This window comes from Garra rufa, chromosome 2, assembly GCF_049309525.1.
Source record: "Garra rufa chromosome 2, GarRuf1.0, whole genome shotgun sequence".
Classification (NCBI taxonomy): Eukaryota; Metazoa; Chordata; class Actinopteri; order Cypriniformes; family Cyprinidae; genus Garra; species Garra rufa.
The window spans coordinates 4173101-4196530 of record NC_133362.1 but is presented as its reverse complement, the minus strand read 5'-3'; the positions used below and the strand labels follow the sequence as shown (position 1 = coordinate 4196530).

The 23430-nt window shown below is 37.6% G+C and overlaps 1 protein-coding gene across 1 annotated transcript; it reads right to left on the bottom strand.

The window, feature by feature from the left end:
* Positions 1-3872: 3872 nt before the first annotated feature.
* Positions 3873-23156, bottom strand: lbh (LBH regulator of WNT signaling pathway). Its single transcript, XM_073834790.1, has 3 exons — positions 23018-23156; positions 8435-8523; positions 3873-4781 (listed from the first exon to the last, which is right to left on the bottom strand). Exons 2-3 carry the CDS (start codon positions 8510-8512, stop codon positions 4575-4577), a joined length of 285 nt encoding a protein of 94 aa, XP_073690891.1. The 5' UTR covers positions 8513-8523; positions 23018-23156; the 3' UTR covers positions 3873-4574.
* Between the last annotated feature and the right edge of the window lie 274 nt (positions 23157-23430).

Sequence of the window (23430 nt, the reverse complement as noted above, 5' to 3'; positions counted from 1 at the left end):
ACATCTGTCCGTCTCATTGGACACTAATGAGCATGATGGTGCCTGAAGCTGCAGACGTTCTGAAGCTCTGAGCGTTTCATTCTGATGTGGCTTCATCACAGAGTCAAACGCACATCATGATGGACATGAGTGTTTGGATAAATCAGTAAAACTGTGTTCCAGCCATGATTCTGGAAATATTTTTCCTAGTGAACACACTTGAGATAATGTCAGCAAATGATTTTGTGGTTTGTGACTGTATTGTCCTGTCAGAATGAAAATATAAGATCACTGGATCGCTGAAGAAGCTCTGAGCTCATTATGGCTGTAAATGTCATTTATTTGATCTTGAAGTGGCTGATGGATGTTTCGTGGCGTCAGACGGAGTCCATGTGTTTCTCCTGTGCGTTTCTCAAGCGCTGAAGTGTCTTTCTGAGACGTGGTTCTTGTGTCTTGCGTGTCACACAGACTCCCGCTGCTGCGCTTCATGTTCAGACTAAAGAAAGAGTAAAAATAATCTGCCGTTTTCTCAGTGTTCATCTGGGAATAGAAACTTTCCTTTACGCACATTGAACACACACACACACACACACACACACACACACACACACACACACGCACACACACACACAGCACTGGGAACATCAAATGATGTAAACGACACCTGTACTGACCTCTGACCTCTTGACCTCACAGCTGGTGACCCGTCACATTCTGTCCACTGTAATAATGTCAGTGATGGATTATTTCCAGGAAGTGTAAGCAGGAACTATGGGGAGAATCACAGGACCCTCATTGTCCCGTTTCCCGGAAGAGACCCGGAAGACCATTGTGTATCTGACACATCTGCAGCTTCACACAATAACGCTGGAATCAGCCAGATTTGCTATTGTTAGTTGTCAGTACGGGGGCGATGTATGAAGCAGCGCTCACACTGACGTCACTTCTAAACTTAGTCATCGACTCAAACCCAATGTCAAATCTGCCAGAGAACGTCTCACACAAACATTTTACTTTGAGATACCTTGTTTGGCTCTGAACACCCCTGTTGAAAAAAAACAGCATTTGCTGGTTTGGTAGATTTTGATGCTGGTTTTAGCTGGTCGTGTTGCTGGTCAAGGACCAGAATAAACCAACAAAAACCAGCAAAGGACCAGCATAAACCAGCTTAAACCAGAATACTGGCACCAAAACCTACCTAACCAGCATATGCTGTTTTTTTAACAGGGACAGTATACAGTAGTCAACAAGTGGACCAAAAAAGTTCATCAAAAGTTGTCCTAAGATAAGAACAGGTATTCTTCTTGGTTTTAGGACAAATTTAATGAAAGGTTTTGATCCAGTGTTGACTACTGTATACTGAACACTAAGGTCACTTTTAACAGATAATCTTTCAAGATTTGTTTCAATATAAAAACCATTCAGTGGCCGAATCAGAACAAATGTGACCGAAGGCCTGATTACAGAAACATTCACTGGCATCATATTCAGTGAGGGAAAAAATATTTGATCCCCTGCTGATTTTGTACATTTGCCCATGCACTGACAAAGAAATGATCAGTCTATCATTTTAATGAACAGTGAGAGACAGAATAACAACAAAAAATCCAGAAAAATGCATTTCAAAAAACAAAAAAAAGTTATGAATTGATTTGCATTTTAATGAATAAAAAAAGTATTTGTCCCCTCCACAAAACATGACTTAGTACTTGGTGGCAAAACCCTTGTTGTCAATCACAGAGGTCAGACGTTTCTTGTAGTTGGCCACCTGGTTTGCACACATCTCAGGAGGGATTTTCAGTCATTAAGGTTTTGAGAGGTTTGGCAACTCAAACCTTCAGCTCCTTCCACAGATTTTCAATGGGATTAATGTCTGGAGACTGGCTAGACCACCCCAGGACCGCAATGTGCTTCTTCTTGAGACACTCCTTTGTTGCCTTGGCCGTGTGTTTTGGGTCATTGTCATGCTGGAATACCCATCCACCACACATTTTCAATGGTTCTCACCTAAGATTTGACGCTACATGACCCCGTCCATCGTCCCTTTTATACGGTGCAGTTGTCCTGTCCCCTTAGCAGAAAAACAGCCCCAAAGCATAATGTTTCCAGCTCCATGTTTGACGGTGGGGATGGTGTTCTTGGGGTCATTGTCAGGATTCCTCCTCCTCCAAACACGGCGAGTTGAGCTGATGCCAAAGAGCTGGATTTTGGTCTGATCTGACCACAACACTTTCCCCCAGTTCTCCTCTGAATCATTCAGATGTTGATTGGCAAACTTCAGACGGTTGTACTTCACTTCTGAGTTCTTCCCGGTGTAGTGTGTTACCAATTGTTTTCTTGGTGACTATGGTCCCAGCTGCCTTGAGATCATTGACGAGATCCTCTCGTGTAGTTCTGGACTGATTCCTCAGCGTTCTCATGATCATTGAAACTCCACGAGGTGAGATCTCACATGGAGCCCCAGAGCGAGGGAGACTGAGTTATTTTGTGTTTCTTCCATTTGCGAATAATCACCAACTGTTGTCTCCTTCTCACCAATCTGCTTGACGATGGTCTTGTAGCCCATTCCAGCCTTCTGTAGGTCTACAATCTTGTCCCTGACATCCTTGGACAGCTCTTTGGTCTTGGCCATGGTGGAGAGTTTGGAATCTGATAGCTTGATTGCTTCTGTGGACAGGTGTGTTTTATACAGGTAACAAACTGAGATTACGAGCACTCCCTTTAAGAGAGTCAGCTCGTGCCCTGTATAAAAGACACCTGGGAGTCAGAAATCTTGCTGATTGATAGGAGATCAAATACTGATTTCACTCATTAAAATGCAAATCAATTTATAACTTTTTTTAAATGCATTTTTTAGGTTTTTGTTGTTATTCTGTCTCTCAGTGTTCAAATAAACCTACCATTAAAATTATAGACTGATCATTTTTTTTGTCAGTGGTCAAATATACAAAATCAGCCACTTTCATCCAAATCCTCTTACTAATCACAGGAGATTTGTCACGGGACCAACACTATTGTGCACAATGTGAACGCTAGATGAGCACACGATCTACAGCAGCAGAGATCGATCCAGGAAGAACAGAGAGATAAATGAGAGCCATTACAGGAAGAGCCTTCGTTTGTGTTCTTCAGCTCTCAGAAGTGAAACTAAGAGACTGTCAGTGAAGGCTTATCTGAAAGCAGCTAATGGACAAACATTCAGCAGTGTTCATTAGCAGATTTACAGATTCTATAACAAAATAACACTGGTTGATAAATTGATGATAATAGATAAATAAGCATTAAAAGTAAGTGCGAGGCTCAAAGCAGCATTTCTGTTCTGTGGAGAGGAAGCGTGCTAGTTTCGAGGTGAGCCCATGGAGACAGGAAGGCAACATGCGGTTAGCAAAACTAAATACAGTATACATGCACATTCAGTACACACACACACACACTCTCTCTGCAGGAAGTCACAATATGTTTAAAGTCTTTGTGTTGAGTGGCGAGTCGCATCGAGAGAGAAACAAACCAGGATAAAAACACACAAGCTGTTTGACGCTCACAGATGTAAACAAACACCTTCAGAAATATAGTATATGCACAACATTTCTGTGCACACTCACAATTACTTTGCTCTCTAAATGGGAACAATGCATAGACATTTACTCTTCTTATATACAGCTAGATAGAAATACTACAAATGATCCCTAACAGATTTAAAAATGCTTTATTTACTTAATGTTTTACCATTTTTAGAAAGTTTTTTTGTCAGGTTTAACTCATTTCTGGGTTACATATGGCCTGCAAAACATGTTTAATAGGAACACAGGAAACACTGCATGCTTATTTCTTTCAGTTTTCATCTGTTTTTCTTCCACAATTAAACACAGAGAAGAGAGTCTTGGGAAACGCTGTTTTGTAAAGCACTTTCAAATGGTTTATTTACAGCCTCTGTCAGTCAGAGAGGAAGTGGCGTACATACAAAATAAGAGCAAACTCCCTGAGTCTTTACAGATGAACAGACGCTCTGCACAGACAGGAAGTGATTCTGTGACAGACCCGCAAAACACAAACACTGACATCTACATTAATATATATACTGCATACGGACACGAACACAAGATCAATAAGAACACGAGACACGGTCAGTTCTGCTGTGGACTAACAACAAATTCAGGAAGACAGCTGCAGTTCTCCTACAGATTTGAAGACTGATGCAGACTGACACACTAAAGACCTGTCGTTCATCTACAGAATATTTACAGTTAGATCCACATACAAACACTATAGGCATATGGTCAGGAAGATCGGTGTTATGCGTGGAAATAACAGGAACGAGTGCAGGACAGACTCACACCCTCATCCTCATCATCATCATCATCATCATCATCATGAATAATCTTCTGACACACAAAGCATGTGCAATCATCCTCACACACACACACACACACACACACACACACACACACACACACACACACACACACACACACACAGGTGGGAATGAAGTCCGGCTCATGGTCTGAGTAAGCGGATGTCAGTGTATGGGTTGTTGTGTATGTGTCGGTGTATTGTGTGTGTGGATCAGTGTGTGAGAGTCAGTAGTCAGAGTCTCTCTAACACTGAGAGTTCTGCATCTGTCCGTTCGGCACGTTTCCGTCGCACTCTTCCTCGTCCTCCTCCTCCTCGCTCACCAGGAACTCCTCAGGGGGCCAGCGCAGCTCTCCGCTCTCCACCTCATCCTCCGTCGGCTCCACCACGATAGACGGCAGACGGTCCTTCAGCTTACAGCAGCGCTCGAAGTCTGAGGGATCTGGAAAGATCTGAGCAGAGAAAAGAGAACATTCAGTCAGATTTTACACACACACATATGCACACATCCTCTATCTTTTACACACTCAAACTCTTGCACACTAACACATAAACGTGAACATGCACTCACACAGTCACACATAAAATTAGGTCAAGTCACCTTTATTTATATAGCGCTTTTAACAATACAGATTGAGTCAAAGCAACTGCACAGTATTTAAACAGCACAATAGTGTGTAAGTATTAACTATATGAAAAGATATAAATATATACTTTTTCTGCCCCCATATCTTGAAATATTTGATAATTCTAAATGCATTTTAATAGCTTGAATCATGCAGTGAAAGAACACACTCTAAATGCATACTTACTAGACTTCATCACATAATGTAACGTTATGCGTGCACTCTATACTGCCATCCAAAGGCAAAGTGCAGTAACTACGCCAACACTGAAACTGAGAAAAATGCCTTTAAAAGTTTTTACACCAGCTAGTCAAACATGACGCTCTCGTTTCTCTGAAACGGGACAAGATTGAACCAGGAGACTTTGCCACAAGACAAAACAGTTGTTACAAAGTACATTTGAAGCCTTAACTCAATTTTGACCAAATGTGTAGTTACTGCGCTTTGCTTTTGGAGGGCATAATAGTTTTTTTTTTTTTTTTTTTTGCAATACACTCAATGTCAAATCGCACATCAATTAAAAGACAGTTATGATATTATAACAGATGATATATATTGCACACCCCAAACTAAAACACACTCACACAAATACACACACTTACATGCTAACATATACACTCACACTTGTGCACATGCAAACACAAACACTTGCGCGCACACACACACACACACACACACACACACACACACACACACACACACACACACACACACACAATTAAGCACTCACACTCACAGAAACACTCACTCACATACACTCCTGCCTACACTAACACACATACTATCGCACACACTGACACACACACTCTTGTTCTTCTCCTGACGTCCTGAAGTCTCGTTTCAGCTGAATTCTGGATGAAGTGTGGTTTATTTTTAGCTCGGCATCATTCAATGACATACATGGGCGGCAGGGAAACCAATAACACAATCTGGGCACCACGCCAGTGGAAAGAACATTAGTGTGTGTGTGTGTGTGTGTGTGTGTGTGTGTGTGTGTGAATGATGAGAAAGAAAACAGATGAAAAGAAGGACAAACAGAGCGAGAGATGTTCTATAACAGGAACTGAACCATGAGACCCTCGTCTGACCCTCGATCCATAAACAACAGCAGAGCATGAGACTGAAGATCCAAGACTGAAATAACCAGCAGCCATTAAAAACACCAGAGGAACAAGAACATCAGCGCTCTGTTCTAAAAGAGGCCAAATATTTCCACAGCATCTCCTGAGACGATTCCAGACGGTCTCAGATCAAACTCTAGAGGAGCTCAGATGAGTTCAGGACAGGGTTCAAATCCTCACCAATGCTAATGGAAGACGCTTTCTTGTCTAACAGCTCAGGTGAAGCATTAAAGAGTCACAGCTGATTTGCACTTGGAGCATGAAAACAACCCAAAAACATCAACTGTGAGGAAAAAACTAAATATCTGGTAGAAAAGAGGCTGTGATGAACTGATGCGGTTTCATTCTTCAAATGACATGAGGGCTCTATAACTTTTGCAATGTGAAAAACACAGATGGAATCCAGAATACATTCAGCAATTGTTGGATGAATACATCAAAAGCAGGGCTGTACACTTAAACAAATGGTGTTATGGATCAGTGTATGTAGGTGCAGCACTTGAAATAAATGTTACATTTCCATCTCATTACATTTCAAAAAGTTAATAAATTTGTAAAAGCTTTATGCATTTTTTGATTACCAGTATTTCTGATACCTTTACATTCATGCATTTGGCAGATGCTTTCATCCAAAGTGTCTTACATTACACTGATGGTTTACACTTCAAGGATTACTCCACTTCTAAAATACTAATTTCAAATTTATTCACCCCCTTGTCATCCAAGATGTTCATGTCTTTCTTTCTTCAGTCGCAGAGAAATACATTTTTTTAGAGGAAAACATTTCAGGAGTGTTCTCCATATAGTGGACTTCTATGGTGCCCTGAGTTTGAACTTCCAAAATGCAGTTTAAATGCAGCTTCAAAGGACTCTAAACGATCCCAGCCGAGGAAGAAGAGTCTTATCTAGTGAAACAATCTGTCATTTTCTGAAATAAATTAATATTTATACACTTTTTAACCACAAATGCTCATCTCTGTGATGCACATGCATACTCTGTGCTATAGACAAGATGAGCATTTGTGGTTAAAAAGTATATAAACTGTATTTTTATATAAAATAACCGATCGTTTTGCTAGATAAGACCTTCTTCCTCGGCTGGGATTGTTTAGAGTCCTTTGAAGCTGCATTTAAACCGCATTTTGGAAGTTCAAACTCAGGGCACCATAGAAGTCCACTATATGGAGAACACTCCTGAAATGTTTTCCTCAAAAAACAATTTCTTTGCGACTGAATGAAAGAAAGACATGAACATCTTTGATGACAAGGGGGTAAGCATATTATCTTTTGTTCTAGAAGTGAACTTCTCCTTCAATTATCTCATGCATTCCCTAGGAACAGAACCCATGACTTTGATGTTGTAAGCGCCATACTCTACTATACGAGTTACAGAAATGCCATTTTGTTAATTTATTTGTAATCAATCATAAAACAGAACTCAGAAAAAATAAAATAGACAACAGAATTTCTGAACACATATTTCATGGGGCTCTAATATTGTTTTTAAAATAAATACTTTAGGAAACTATTAACTTGTTCTATGTATTCAACTAATTAGGGGTCAAAGACAAAAAAAGGGTTTAAGCATTAAAACAATAAGTGTAATACTGCTTTAAATTTACTTTGAATTTTTTTTTAAGTTTTCAGTTTAACTTAATTGCATTTTTGTTTTTGTTTTTCTGACCAAAAAATAAATATCATCCATTTTTCCCTAATTTACAGAAGACACCACTAAAATGTCATTCAGTGTCAATCTTGTCTGGCATATTTACAACAAAAATCAGTTTATGACATATTAAAAGACGAATTACTTTCACCCCAAATACTAATTACTAGGTTTTTAATATTTGCCACTATCCTAGGTTTTACTCATTTGTCAGTAAGAATTTTTTACTCATTTAAAACACAATAAAATGTATTTTGCTCCCTTATTCTTTTATATATTTTAATACGCACAAGTCAGAATAAGCATGTTGTTTGAATGTTTACATAAATATAGTGTTCCACTGAATGACAATCTAACATTATTTCAAACTAATTTTGACATTTTATTCTCCAAAAACATTTGAAACCTTACAAGTAGACACTTTACTTACATTTAATGTGCTTTCTATGGACATAAAATCACTTTTGTACATTTCTTTTGATGTGGACATCTTAACATTTTTGACCCTTAGATATCCTTCGTGATTATTAAATTAAATACAGAAAAAGCTGAATTTGGGATCAAATAAAAATGGACTTTTCTAATTAATAAAAGAGGATAGAATTTGCAGCCATTTAAATATTTGATCATTTCTGGAGCACCTGCTGTAGTTTCAGACACTGGTGAGGTCAGTGACGGTGAGCAGACGTTACCTGGAAGGTCAGGCGGTCTTTGCTGGGGCTGAGCCTGATGTCGTCCATCGGTGCGGCGCTGATCATCACGTCAGTCATCACGGCACACGCTACACAGAACACACAACACACACGGTTACTGTCAGATCACAGCAGCAGCAGAGGCTCCTCTAGAAGCCAGTCATCAGATGGCAGTGTGTTTGAGAAGAACTCAGAGATCATTGTGTGGCTGCACTGCATGCAGAACCATAAACTGACTCAAAGCGTTCTCTGGCCTGGAGCGCATCAGTGTTTGTCACCGCACAGGAGTTTGCACACTTACTGCTTTCTGAGCACAACAACAGCAGCACACAGGAAGCTCTTGGTGAAGCATCCTCCAGAGCAGCTTCAGTCTTCACCGCACTGGAAACCCCCAAACCAGCAGCTCTTCTGCAGCTCCACACTCCTCAACACCAACACATACTCACTCTCTCACTCTCTCACTCTCTCTCTCTCTCTCTCTCTCTCTCTCTCACTCTCTCACTCTCTCACTCTCTCTCTCTCCATCCATCCATCCATCCACTGCCTGCTGGAATACAGACACCCCCCCCCCCCCGCTCTACTGACTACACTCTCTCACTCCTCAACATCTGTCTGACTCACTGGACTCAACTCTGATCAGAGCTCTGACCGCATTCACTAAATATCTCAAGGCTACAAGCAGCTCATAACTTAAAGATAATAACCCTGTCAACTAGCTAAACATGCTAGAAACATGCTAACAACATGCTAACAACATGCTAATAACTAGCTAATCATGCTACAAACATGCTAACAACATGCTAATAACTGGCTAAACATGCTAGAAACATGCTAACAACATGCTAATCATGCTAATAACTAGCTAATCATGCTACAAACATGCTAGAAACATGCTAACAACATGCTAATCATGCTGATAACTAGCTAATCATGATACAAACATGCTAGAAACATGCTAACAACATGCTAATCATGCTGATAACTAGCTAATCATGCTACAAACATGCTAACAACATGCTAATCATGCTGATAACTAGCTAATCATGCTACAAACATGCTAGAAACATGCTAACAACATGCTAATCATGATGATAACTAGCTAATCATGCTACAAACATGCTAGAAACATGCTAACAACATGCTAATCATGCTGATAACTAGCTAATCATGCTACAAACATGCTATAAACATGCTAACAACATGCTAATCATGCTGATAACTAGCTAATCATGCTACAAACATGCTAGAAACATGCTAACAACATGCTAATCATGATGATAACTAGCTAATCATGCTACAAACATGCTAACAACATGCTAATCATGCTGATAACTAGCTAATCATGCTACAAACATGCTAGAAACATGATAACAACATGCTAATCATGATGATAACTAGCTAATCATGCTACAAACATGCTAGAAACATGCTAACAACATGCTAATCATGATAACTAGCTAATCATGCTACAAACATGCTAGAAACATGCTAACATGCTAATCATGCTGATAACTAGCTAATCATGTTACAAACATGTTAGAAAAATGCTAACAACATGCTAGTCATGTTAATAACTAGCTAATCATGCTACAAACATGTTAGAAACATGCTAACAACATGCTAATAACTAGCTAATCATGCTACAAACATGTTAACAACATGTTAAGCATGCTACAAACATGTTAACAACATGCTAATGTTAAAATCATGCTAGCAACTTGTTAATCATGTTATAAACATGCTAGCAACTTGCTTATCTTGTTAACAAGTTGTTAATCATGCTAATAACATGCTAGCATTTTGCTATTCTTGCTAACAAGTTGTTAAGCATGCTACCAACTTGGTAATGATGTAAAATCATGCTAGCAACTTGCTAATCATGCTACTAACATACTAGTAACATGCTAATTATTATAGAAACATGTTAGCAACTTGCTAATCATGTTATCAACTTGTTAATCATGTTAGAAACGTGCTAACAACTTGCTAATCTTGTTAATAACATGCTAGTAACATGCTAATCATTCTATAATCATGCTAACAACTTGGTAATCCAGTCCCTCCAGAAAAACGCGATTATGCGATCGCATGATTCCATGCATAATCAGCCAAAGTCCGCATATTTATGCGGGGGACGCATTTTTTCAAATACGCCGCACTTTCGCCGCATAAATTGCAGATTTCCGCGCGCAAAATATGCGGGCTTGCATGATTTCATAATCCCATTTCCGTTTGGGTCTTTGTCTTCCTTCTTTCGAGTACTATTGTGGTCGCGCGTTGCCGCGACGTTCTGTCTTGCCTCACTTCATTTTCGCCAGCCTGACCAGTCCACATCAAGTGTATTGGACATCGAGAGATTGTGAGACCCGAATATTAATCCGTGTGGCTGCTGGGCCATCCCCGCACTGTTTCAACTGGAGGACTGTGTTTGTGGGGTTCGTATGCCATTAGATTGTTGTGTGGATGAAATTATAAGTTGATGTGAGTGGTTTGAGTGTGGTCTGTTAGTTTATTGTTGGAAGCGTGTGCAAGTGTGTATATGTACGAGTGTGTGAGCGTGAGAAATCGGTACTAAGGGTTGTGAGTTTGCGTGATCTTATGGAGTAAATTTTGTTGTGTGTATATTGTTGATGGACCAGGTGTAATGTGATTGCATCTGTTATTTTGTTGCTTTTCTATTTTTGTTGATCAATATATATATATATATTTTTTTGTTTATTGATTTGATTTATGGTCATTTGATTTTTGTTTTTTTTGTTTTTCGTGTTTAGTTGATTTTGACTTATGACTATTTGATTGTATTCTTTTTTGTGTGTGTGTTTATTGATTTGTGTCAATTTGATGTTGATTTTGTTAATTTTGTTGGACGGGCTAAGGAGTGCTGACCACTCTAGGTCCATGTTAATGGGTACCCTTGTTCACTGAGTGATTTTGTTCTTCTGATTTTTACACGTGTCATCTGAATACACGTGTGTTTGTGGTGAAATGAGTACATTAGTGTACGTTTGAAGTGCGTAGTGAAGTGGAATTGGGGTAGGTTGGTTATTTCTCCTTGCCATCTGATGTGTTACTTTTGATTTGTCTAATTTGTTTATTTTTTTGTTTTTGAGCCATATCAACCCCTTGTGTCCTAAATTGTGTCTGTGTGTTTAGCTTTTATCCCAGTAATAATAAAATATTGTATCTTTTTTTCTATATTCACGTCTCTGCTCTATTCTTGTGGGAACAGACCTGGGTGTCTTTGACCATTATTTCCCTGGGAGAGATTCCCAGGGTGGAGTAGTCGATGTTATAATTATAATTAAGTCCAGAATAACGAAATTCACCCCTTACGGTGCTACATCTGGCAATAAGTGTGTTGGGGGAATCACTTTTTTCTCTCTTTTTCACCAAACCGCAGTTTTTGCAAGTTCCCGCAGTTTTTGCAAGTTCCCGCAATTTCATCGCATAAAATTGCATAAATATCCCGCATATTCAATCGCATTTTTTAAGAAAACGTGCCGCATAATCAAGGATTTTTGCCCGCAACAATCACAAAAAAACGCCGCGTTTTTCTGGAGGGACTGGTAATCATGTTAAAAACATGCTAGCAACTTACTAATCATGCTAACAACTTGCTAATCATGCTAATAACATTCTAGAAACATGCTAACAACTTGGTAATTACGCTATAATCATGTTATCAACTTGTTAATTATGCTAAAAACATGTTAGGAACTTGCTAATCATGCTAGAAACATGCTAGCAACTTGCTAATCATGCTGAGAACTTGTTAGCAACATGCTAGTCATGCTATCTATCTATTAAACTAAAACTACATTAAACTTCAAAATATTTCAGACTGAAAAGACTCGAACTTAAAACTTTTAAAACTTGGAAATCTTTTTAAACTTCTTACATTTTTTTTTTAACCGTTCAACATTTTTAATACTTTCTGGTCCAGAAAAGTTTGTCTTGACAAACTTTTTTTATCTAGTTATTTTAACCATTTTAAAATCTTGATTTAATTGTGGCAACATTGTTATTTTTAAACCTTTGATTGAATATGGCAACATAATATCGCACTCTACAATATTTCTATGAATAAATGTCTGACAGAGACCCCTCCCCTCTCAGCCAATCACAGTGCGCATAGTTAATGAGCATGCTGACATCATTCATAGCAATGAGCTCAACCCCGCCCGTACTCTCAGTTTAACACTTCTCTCTATTCCTCAGTAAAAGTGTATCTCGGCAGCTTTGTGAATAGGTTTTAACTGCTATATAGGAGAACTCTTAGATATAAGATGAAATGTTTAGTGAATGTTGTTCCTGCTAAAGGCCGGATGGCAGGTGAAATTAAAGGATGCTTAAGATGATTGAGGTTCCCTCATCCATAAGCCAAAATTTGAAACACATTGCATAACCGCTAGCACATTAAAAACAAGACGACGTCAGCGTCTTTATCCGTCATCGGATAATCCCAAAATCTCCCGACTGAATGAAAATGCAAAAGCCTTTCATTTGACTAATGACCAATTACACAAGAGTCAGAGCGAACGCCGCGGCTCCATCTGATCACAGTCATGGTGAGAGAGAGAGAGAGAGAGAGAGAGAGAGAGAGAGCGAGAGAGAGAGAGAGAGAGAGAGAGAGAGAGAGCGAGAGAGAGAGAGAGAGAGCGGTGGGCGTGCAGAGCCTCATACACTGCAGACACACACTCAAACTTTCCACTGCTTCGGGTTCAAAGACTCGCTGATGGCTCCAGCGCTGCAGGTGTTCAGAGGTCAGATCATCGTCAACACACTCAACCTCACCTTCCTGAATAAACTCACACACTTAGACACACTAGAGACTTCACATCTGCTTTATTGTTCAATTAAGTCAACAGTAGAATCAATGAGAGAAACTCTGTTTCAGTTCAACACACTACTCTGATCAAGTGTTGGTTCAGTTTAGATTTGGGCTGCGTGGTGAATCATTTTTTATTGTAATCTATCGATTAATTAAGCATAATCATCTTTTTAAATGTTTATTCATTCATTCATGGTTGCATTTGCAAAATTTCAAGAGTTTCAAGTAATTTTATTGTGTTACACTACTGCTCAAAAATCTGTATCAGAAGTCTCTTCTGCTCATCAAGGCTGCATTTATTTGATTAAAAATACAGAAAAAAACTGTAATATCGCAAAATGTTATTACAATATAAAATAATGTTTTTTAATTTGAATATACCTAAAAATATTATTTATTTCTGTGATGCTGAGCTGAATTTTCATCAGCTGTTACTCCAGTTTTCAGTGTCACATGATCCTTCAGAAATCATTCTAATATACTGATTTATTATTAGAATTATAAATGATGGAAACAGTTGTGCTGCTTAATATTTTTTTTGGAACCCGTGATAATTTTTAGTTTTTTTTTTTTTAATAATAAGTTTAAAAGAACAGAATTTATTCAAAATACAGTTGCAATCGAAATTATTCAACCCCCTGGACCTGCAAGACATTTTGCTGCAGAGAACACAATTTTGTAAAAGCAACTCAACAAAGGCATCAGTCCACTATTAGAGAAATGTATAAATACACATTTGAGTCATTCTGAAAACGGAAGCTGATGAATAATAAAGAAAAAAATCAAATCGGCTCTAAATGTTGATGTTCAAAATTATTCAACCCCTAAAAGTCAAATTTGGTGCAGAATCTTTTATTCTTTAAAACCGCCAATAAACGCTGCCTGGAAGTGCTTTGAAGCTGCTGTCACCTCTCTACTGCAATCTTGGCCCATTCCTCACCTGAAAAACCTTTGAGATCACTGATAATCTTTGGTTTTCACTTTGCCACTGCTTTCTTCAAATTCAACCAAATGTTTTCAATGAAAATTAAACCTGGAGACTGAACAGGCCACTCAAGTACATTCCATAACTGATCCCTGAACCAAGCAAACTTGGATGTATAGTTTGGGATGACTGTCCTGCAGAAAAGTCCACTGATCATCAGCTTTAGTCTTTGCACCAAAGGCATCACAATTCTTGCCAAAATGACCTGATACTTCAAAGAATCCATGATGTCCTTCATACGGTCATGATTTCCACTTACTGCTACAATAAAACATCCCTCGAACAGGACTGGTCCACCCCAAAGTTAGTTTATAAACTCTGCCTTTTCTGCACCGGACACACCACTGACCCATAGGTCCAAAAAGTTCCAGTTTGGTCAGATCACTTATTAAACCATTCTTGCAGAACTCCTCATGTCTCTCTAAATTAATTTGAACATGTTCACGTCAGCCTTTTTGTTCTTCTTGGTCAAGAGTGGTATTCGGCAAGATGTCTCGACAGGAAGGCCATAACTGTCTGGTGTTCTTCTTATACACTGCACTGAAATGGTTTTCCTCCTTTCGTTGGGTCATCTTACAAGTCTTTGGTTGTACATTGCAGGTTTTTCCTCAGTTGTTCTGATCAAACCTTTTATGATATTGTGCTTTTTTGTTCAACACCTTCAAAGGTTTTCTGGTACAACACATTTAAGCTAAAGAATAAGCCACTAAAACCTCAGCATATGCATGGGCTAACTGTATGCATGTGTAACAGCTCAAGCTAATTCTGTTTTCTAATAGAGTTTCTAAAGGCTTAATAATGTTTTAAGACAATTTTGTTCCCAACCATACAAATAAGTGACTAAAAAACAGCTGTTAAACAGGGGTTGAATAACTATGACATAGCTGTGTTATTAAAAAATCCTAGAACTCAAAAATATTACATTATATATATCTCTGGAGGCTTGAATAATTTTGATTGCAACTGTATACATATTTTTTTAACAATGTAAATATATGCTATCAATTTTTATCAATTTAACAAATCCTTTCTCAATAAAAGTACTAATTTCTTTCAAAAAAGGAAAGAATAAAAATTCACTGAGCCCAAACTTTTGAACAGTAGTGTATATTGTTAGAAAACCTTTCTATTTTAAATAAACACTGTTCTTTTTAACCTTTTATTGATCAAAGAATCCTGAAAAAAACTAGTATATTAGAATGATTTGTGAAGAATCATGTGACACTGAAGACTGGAGTAATGACGCTGAAAAGTCAACTTTAATTACAGATATAAATTAAATTTTAATGTATATTAATTTAGAAAAACATTGTTTTGCATCGTAATAATATTTCACAATATTACATGTTTTTTCTATATTTCTGATCAAATGAACACAGCCTTGATGAGCAGAAAAAACTTCTTTAAAAGACGTTACAAACTATACCGATGCCAAACTTTTCAAGCAGTAGTGTACTTTATCTATATAGTTTTTAATCTTTTTTAAGTCTTAATTTGAGTTATTTTAAAACATCACATAGTACATCAACCAAATTAAAAGAAAAAAAGTTGTCTTTGGAATAAAATATTTAAAAATTTCAGTTAATGCTTATTTAAAGTAATGAAAATGTTTATGGTTGCCAGATTTCAAGAGTTTAAATCCCTCAATCAGACTGATGTATTATGCACTTTTTTGATAACTGTTATTTTCATATTCCTGTTTCCTATCATTATTTACATTCAAGTATTTGCAACTCAAGATATTTTCTCCAACAGGACTCACAACGCATGCATTCATGGTTTACGCTTGATCACTTCATGCACTCCTCGGGAACTGAACCCGTGACCTTGCCGTTGCGAACGCCGTACTCTACTGCTTGAGCAACAGGACTGTTTTGGGTAACAGGAGTTGGTTTAGTGTAATTTTGTAAACACGATGGTGCCACTGAAGTGCTCTGAAGTGCTGTTATGGGTCTGAGCTTTCTGAAGCGTCAGCGTGTTCCTGAGGCTTTTTCTCACAGCGGCTATTTAAAGTCTAAACTGTAGTCCAGCGCTCAGACACAAACCACACAAACACACGGCCAGAGATGCGGCCATCACGAGGACAAGCACAAACCCTCCAGATTCCCGCTCATTGGATTTTCCACACGCTCCCGAAGCGGAGCATTGATTCTGTGACACGGATTCCCAAAGCTGACGGGACGATTCATGTCACCTTCTGACCGAACACAAACACCAGCAACACTTCTGCGTCATCAGGGTCAGCAGAACACGTCTGATCAGCGTCCAACACCACACTGATCGCAGCAGCAACCATGCTTTCACCATCAATACATTTACAATGAATGTCGGAAATATTGCACTTTCCATTCGCTCTGTTTGATGATTTGGAATCCAACCAAAATAACATTCATTTATCTGTTTTTGGCGAGTGACTTTTCTGATCATCCACCATATTTACAAGCATTAGATGAGCAAAATAATCAAACGCACAAACACACAGAGTCCATGTTGATAGCTTCAGAAAACCAAATCTTACAGGCATCTGAACGGACCGTCAAATAAATGTATTTCAGCATGTGAATTTATTTTTCCTTCAGCCTGAGGATTTTGGTATGCAAGGGCTTTTATATTTGCCAAAAATATTACTTTTAAAAACAACTAGCAAACACTGCCCACACAGCAAAAAATGCTTTTCTAGATTCGATTTTTTGCCTTGTTTCCAGCCAAAATATCTACAAATTCTTAAAATCAAGAAGGATTTTATAGACGAGCAAAAATTATTTTCTTGTTTTCAGAAAAAAAAAACAATTCAAAATAAGTGAGTTTTTGCTTAGAACAAGCAAAATAATCTGCCAATGGGGTAAGAAAAATAATCTTATTTCAAACAAGAATATTTTTCTTGACTATTTAGCTTGTTTCAAGCAAAAATGCACTTAATTTTGACTTGTTTTTTTACTCATCTAAAAAATCCTTCTTGATTTAATTTTTTTAGATATTTTGGCTGGAAACAAGACAAAAAATCTAAGCTAGAAAAGCATTTTTTGCAGTGCAGATTTAAAAAGTAACACAAATGTAATGTAACACATTACTTTGCATAAAAAGTAACAAACGTAACCAATGTATTTCAGTGTGTGTTTGTTTTTTAGTTACATTTGTAGGAATTTTGTCATTTTTAATATATTTTAATACATTTTAGTAATCATTTATTTTATTTCAAGTAACAAATATGTTGTTTCTTTATGGTTTTAATTTTAGTTTCAGTTTTAATAATCCTGCTCTGTGTTCTGAGCAGATGTTTTCTGACAGCTGTTATGAATCAAAAGTGTTTTCTGGTCTCTCCGTTCATGCGTTTAATTACTTTGCCCTGCTAATGCTCATAAATATTGCAAAAGAGCAACGACTGAAAGCTGAATATTATTATTATTATCATCCAAATATATCACAACAGTAAAACATTTCACAAGCATCTCAGGTTGTTTCTATATTGACTGTAGATTCCCTTCTTTAAATACGTGACTGATTTGTAAAGCGCTGAGGTTCTGGAATCACTAAGATCAGGCCTGGCGCTGGGTATTTTCAGCATTTATACAAATGAAATATTCATGATGAGTTCATGATCACAGCTCAGTCCGACTAGACCACCGCAAAACCAAACTAGAACACATCAAACTAGCTCACTAGAAGATCAATCATGCGTCTGATCCACTTCAGTAACCCTGTCTGAAATTAAACAACAACATGTGACTGTTATTCATCAGCACTGTTGGGGAAAGTTACTTTTAAAAATAATGCATTACAATATTGAGTTACTTCCTAAAAAAGTAACTAATTACATTTATGGAAAGTAATGCATTACATTAGCGTTACTTTTCAAATCTGGGCAGTGTTTCCTTGTTTGTTTTTGAATATAAAAAGTTCTATTTTTGGCAAATAAAAGCCTTTTCACACCAAAAGCAAAAAAATAGCAGAAGAAGAAATTTCAACACTTTTCAGCAATAAAAAAAAATACAAATGTTTTGCTTATTAGTATGGTTGCATTGGATCATTAAAGGTCAGCAGCAAAGTTAATAAAACGGGATCAAATACATAAAAGAGATTTGTATCATGTCACATATTTAATTGCAGGTTTGCATCATATTTTGAGTTGCATTTTATTTTTATTTATTTTGAGGAATACTGAATGTTTTTTTGTGAGTGAGATGAATTAATGCATGTTCACATTTATTCTACTAAAGTAACTAAAGTACTCCTGATTTCAATGGCGTTACTTATTTGAAAAAGTAACTCAAATATTTCCTTGTAAATTAAAAAGTAATGCATTACTCTACTAGTTACTTTAAAAAAAAAATAACGTATTACTGATTACGTAACTTATGTTACTTGTAATGCGTTACCCCCAACACTGTTTAGTACACATTTAACGCTAAAAAAAATGCTTTTCTTACTTTGATTTTATGTCTTGTTTCCAGCCAAAATATCTAAACATTCTTAAATCAAGAAGGATTTTCTAGACGAGTAAAAACAAGTCAAAATTATGTGCATCTTTGCTTGAAACAAGAAAAATAATCTGCCAGTGGGGTAAGAAAAATAATCTAATAAAAATTATTTTTCTTACCCCACTGGCAGATTATTTTGCTTGTTTCCAAACAAAAACTCACTTAATTTGGACTTGTTTTTTCTGAAAACAAGAAAATAAATTTTACTTATCTAGAAAATCCGTCTTGATTTAAGCTTTTTTAGATATTTTGGCTGGAAACAAGACAAAAAATCAAAGTAAGAAAAGCATTTTTGCAGTGAAATGACTCCTGACTATTACAACAAGACACCGAATGAAATTAGTTAAAGTAGGCCTATTGATTTCCATCTGTCATATCCTACAGTCTGACACACAACAACTGCAAAGAACCATAAAAACCCAGTGGTGTGTGCCTTGAAGAAAACAATCCATGATGTTCATCAACACAAAACTTTGCCTGATTACAAATAAAGCCTCACGTGTGAATAGATCCAGAGGCCAGTGTTTGCTCAAACCATGTCTAACACCTGAGAAATCCAAAGTGTTCATGACTTCCTGTGAACCTGAGCAACAGATCTGACGGAGCAGTGAGGGTGAGAAACGCTTCAGTTCAGTTCAGAGTCTTTTGTTCAAACACAGGGAGTCATTATTGTGAGAGATAACAAATGAAAACGATCAGAATCAGACGTCCTCAATAAGACGGAAAACAAGGTTTGAGATACGAGAGACAGACAGACAAAGAAAGAAAGTGTCTATCTCTCTCTCTCTCGGGGTCCGCTGAGGAGCAGTGACAGACCAGAGCGATAAACACTCAGCGCTGCCAGTGATATTTCAGCAGGAGAACGTCTAAACATCCTGCTCAGAGAAGAATAACAGAACATCAGCCTAATAAAACACAAAGATCACAAAGGAGAGGAAGTGAAGGAGAGAGAGAGAGAGAGAGAGAGAATCTAACAATCCAACCTCCTGCTAAAATAATCCAGACCGAGAAGAAACGCAACCAAAACTACAAACTCGACTTTGAATCTCAGCTTTGTGTTTCAGTATCTGCTGAATGACTGATTATTTCCCGTCATCTTCAGCTCAGATTCACACACCTCCGACAAACACTGCTGTTCAGAAGATGCGTTTAAGAAATTCATCTTTTTGTTCATCAAGGACACATTCATTTGGCCAAACGTGAGAGTAAAGACATGTTACAAAAGATTTCTATTTCAAATAAATGCTGTTCTTTTGAACTTAACCTGTTTAATCCCACATTTTTCCCAAACATGAAGATATCCAAATCATGTGTCATTAGTTGCCCTTTGAAATAATACATCATTATTTTGGGATTTTTTTTTTGGGAAAAGGTCAAGTTGTGAGCGGTGGGATAATGTGTGAACTGAATTAACACATTTCTCCAGTCATAAAAATAGTTATATATCTTAGCCCAGCTAATTTAAACTCTTTGATCACATTCTAGGGTTACTATTATGCATAAAAAGCCCTTATACAACATTGATAGGAATACTGAGATACAAGATAAAAAATATAATCATTAACATATTTCAAAATTGTTACTTTATTGTAAAATATATTATCAAATTGTTATATTAGAGCCACCAGTGCAACATTAATATTGTAACTAATTTGTAACATTTGAACTTTTGATTTTGATCATTGCAACATTTGAGTGCAATCTCTACTAACAGCTGCATTGGATTTATACTGCATAAGTTCACTATTATCACATGTTCACTCATCCTATGACCACACTCAACACAACTGAATATATGTGAATTTATATATGAATACTAGACACCTAAGAGATAATGTGTAGCGAAAATCTGTCATATCTTTATGTTAACATACTTTATAGCCTTATGTTTTGGAGCTTTGCTGCAACCATCATCATCTCATAAACTGCTCTGGTCTTGTGACAGTTTGCACTAACCATGTGAAACTGCACAGATTTAATCGAGACCCTTTAGTTTTTCCATAATTGCAGGAAGTGCACTGAAACATCAGTCAGTAAAGTGTTTAGAGCTTTTAAAATGAACAACTTTTTTACGGGCACAATTGTGAGCGGTGGGATTGAATGGAGAGGTTAAATATAACTATTTATCTGTGAATCCTGAAAAATAAAATACATGACAGTTTCCACAAAAATAGTCGTTTTTAACATTGATGATGTTTCTTAAGCAGCAAATCAGTATATTAGAATGATTTCTGAAGAATCATGTGACACTGAAGGCCAATAATGATGCTGAAAATTCAGCTGTGCATCACAGAAATCAATTACAGTTTATTAGATATTCACATAGAAAACTGCTGTTCTAAATTCTAATATTTCAGAATTTACTGCATTTGAGACTTCTTTCATAAACGTGGAACTCTTGACCGGAGGCGTGCATCAGATCATTAGCCTCAAAAACAGGCCGGGATTATTTTCCAGACGACGGGCCAAACAGCTGATGCCAGACGTCGAGACGAGGAGACGAGGAGACGGAGTGACAGACGGACGCTCTGAGAGCCTGGCGAGGTGACAGGACACTGAACGGATGCTCAGATATGAACCAGATTACCCAGAGAGCATCTGTTCAGCGCTCTTGTCTTTAACACACAAGCGTTTAGGGGTTTTAAGCTGTTGGCAGAAGAGCATCAGCGGTGAACTCCGTACCTGTGTGTCATCACGTTTGCACATTCACACTGAAACTGAATCAACACTGATGTGAGCTGATCTGAATCATGACTCTATTGTCTTCTGTAGAGCTGAAACTGAGTTTTGTAACTGATCAGTTTTACAACATTAACACTGTTATTTTTCTGTTTGTTACTGTAAAGCTGCTTACAAATAAATCCCAATAAGACTATGACAGAAAATAATGAGATCTGCATGTCTGAGTGAGGAATAACCAAGTGTATTTTTACATGCATGTTCTTTATAAGCAATATATTGGACACATGTTTAAGGAGAAGTAATGTACTTACCCCTCGTCATACAAGATGTTCATGTCTTTCTTTCTTCAGTCGTAAAGACATAGTTTTTTGAGGAAAACATTTCAGGAGTGTTCTCCATATAGTGGACTTCTATGGTGCCCTGAGTTTGAACTTCCAAAATACAGTTTAAATGCAGCTTCAAACGACTCTAAACGATCCCAGCCGAGGAAGAAGAGTCTTATCTAGCGAAACGATCAGTTATTTTCTAAAAAATAAATAAATAAATAAAAACGATGCACTTTTTTTAACCTCAAACGCTCATCTTGTCTAGCTCTGCGATGCACACACATACTCAAGACAGTTAGGGTATGTCTAAAAACTCTCATCTCATTTTCTCCTCCAACTTCAGAATCGTCCTCCATCGCTGCAGAAGAACAGACCCAGTGTTTACAAAGTGAACGTGCAAAGAAGATCAAACACCCTTTACAAAAAAGGTAAAACAGTGATGGAGGGCGATTTTGAAGTTGGAAGAGAAAATGAGATGAGAGTTTTGAGTACACATGCGAATCACAGAGCTAGACAAGACCAGCATTTGAGGTTCAAAATTATATCAATTGTCCTTTTTTTTAGATAACCAATCGTTTCTCTAGATAAGACTCTTCTTCCTCGGCTGGGATCGTTTAGAGTCTTTGAAGCTGCATTTAAACTGCATTTTGGAAGTTCAAACTCAGGGCACCATAGAAGTCCACTATATGGAGAACATTCCTGAAATGTTTTCCCCAAAAAACACTTTCTTTACGACTGAAGAAAGAAAGACAAAAACATCTTGGATGACAACAGGGTGAGTACACTATCTCCATATGTACATGTCTGTTCTGGAAGTGAACTTCTCCTTTAAGAGGTCAGATATGAGTGCTTTAAAAACTAAACAAAGCTCTCCACTAATGATCTTCATTCAACAGTGGAGGAACAAACAGAGGCTGATCAGTGTGTATCTGGAGTCAGGAGCACGTTTGCAATGGTGCAAATAAAATGTCCAGAAAGCATGATGGAACAGGTTGTGTCGTTCTGCAGATGGAAACGCTCTGTGGAAATGTGAGTGAGCGAAAGCGATTCATGATGGAACGTGACCTTTGATTCTTCAGAGGAATGAAGAAGTGACTCAAGTTGACCGCGCAGAGCTGAGAATGATCAAACCCATCACACTGACTGATCAACCAGCTAGTGTTAAACGATTAGAAATACTAGAGCATCGACTCTCAAACATTCGATCACGATAGATAATGCAAAATGAACAGATGAAAGCAGCGAATGCATGAGTCAGAGTGAATGAGAGGAGGATCTCACCTGAGAGTTCATCAGCCGATCCGCACACGCCTTTATCCTGCTGCTCTTCAATGGAAATATCGATGGATGTTCAGATGATGATCGTCAGAATCGCTCTTCATCAGGTGCTCGATCTCCACAAGAACCGCTGCGTGCGCTCTTTTATACAGGAGGCGTGGCCAGCCGCGGAAGCCACGCCCACACCGGACCTCGCTCTCAGAATTCCTGAATGACATTGTGCTTGTCAATGAGTGAAAAACTGCAGGTTAGATAACTCTCAGTCTCCAAGCAGATTTGCGATATTTGCGTCAAAGAAAATATACTGCTAACTGAACAAGTAGCCTAATTCAATGCAATGTCTATTTTTTCCATTCACTTTTTTAGCTGAATTACTTTGATATGATTTTAACTGCATACTGTACAGACGTCACTCT

Coding starts and splice junctions, on each gene's coding strand:
- lbh (XM_073834790.1), bottom strand. CDS start 8,512: ATGACTGACGTGATGATCAGCGCCGCACCGATGGACGACATCAGGCTC. Junction 4,782..8,434: donor AAGACCGCCTGACCTTCCAG/GTAACGTCTGCT, acceptor TTCTCTGCTCAG/ATCTTTCCAGATCCCTCAGA.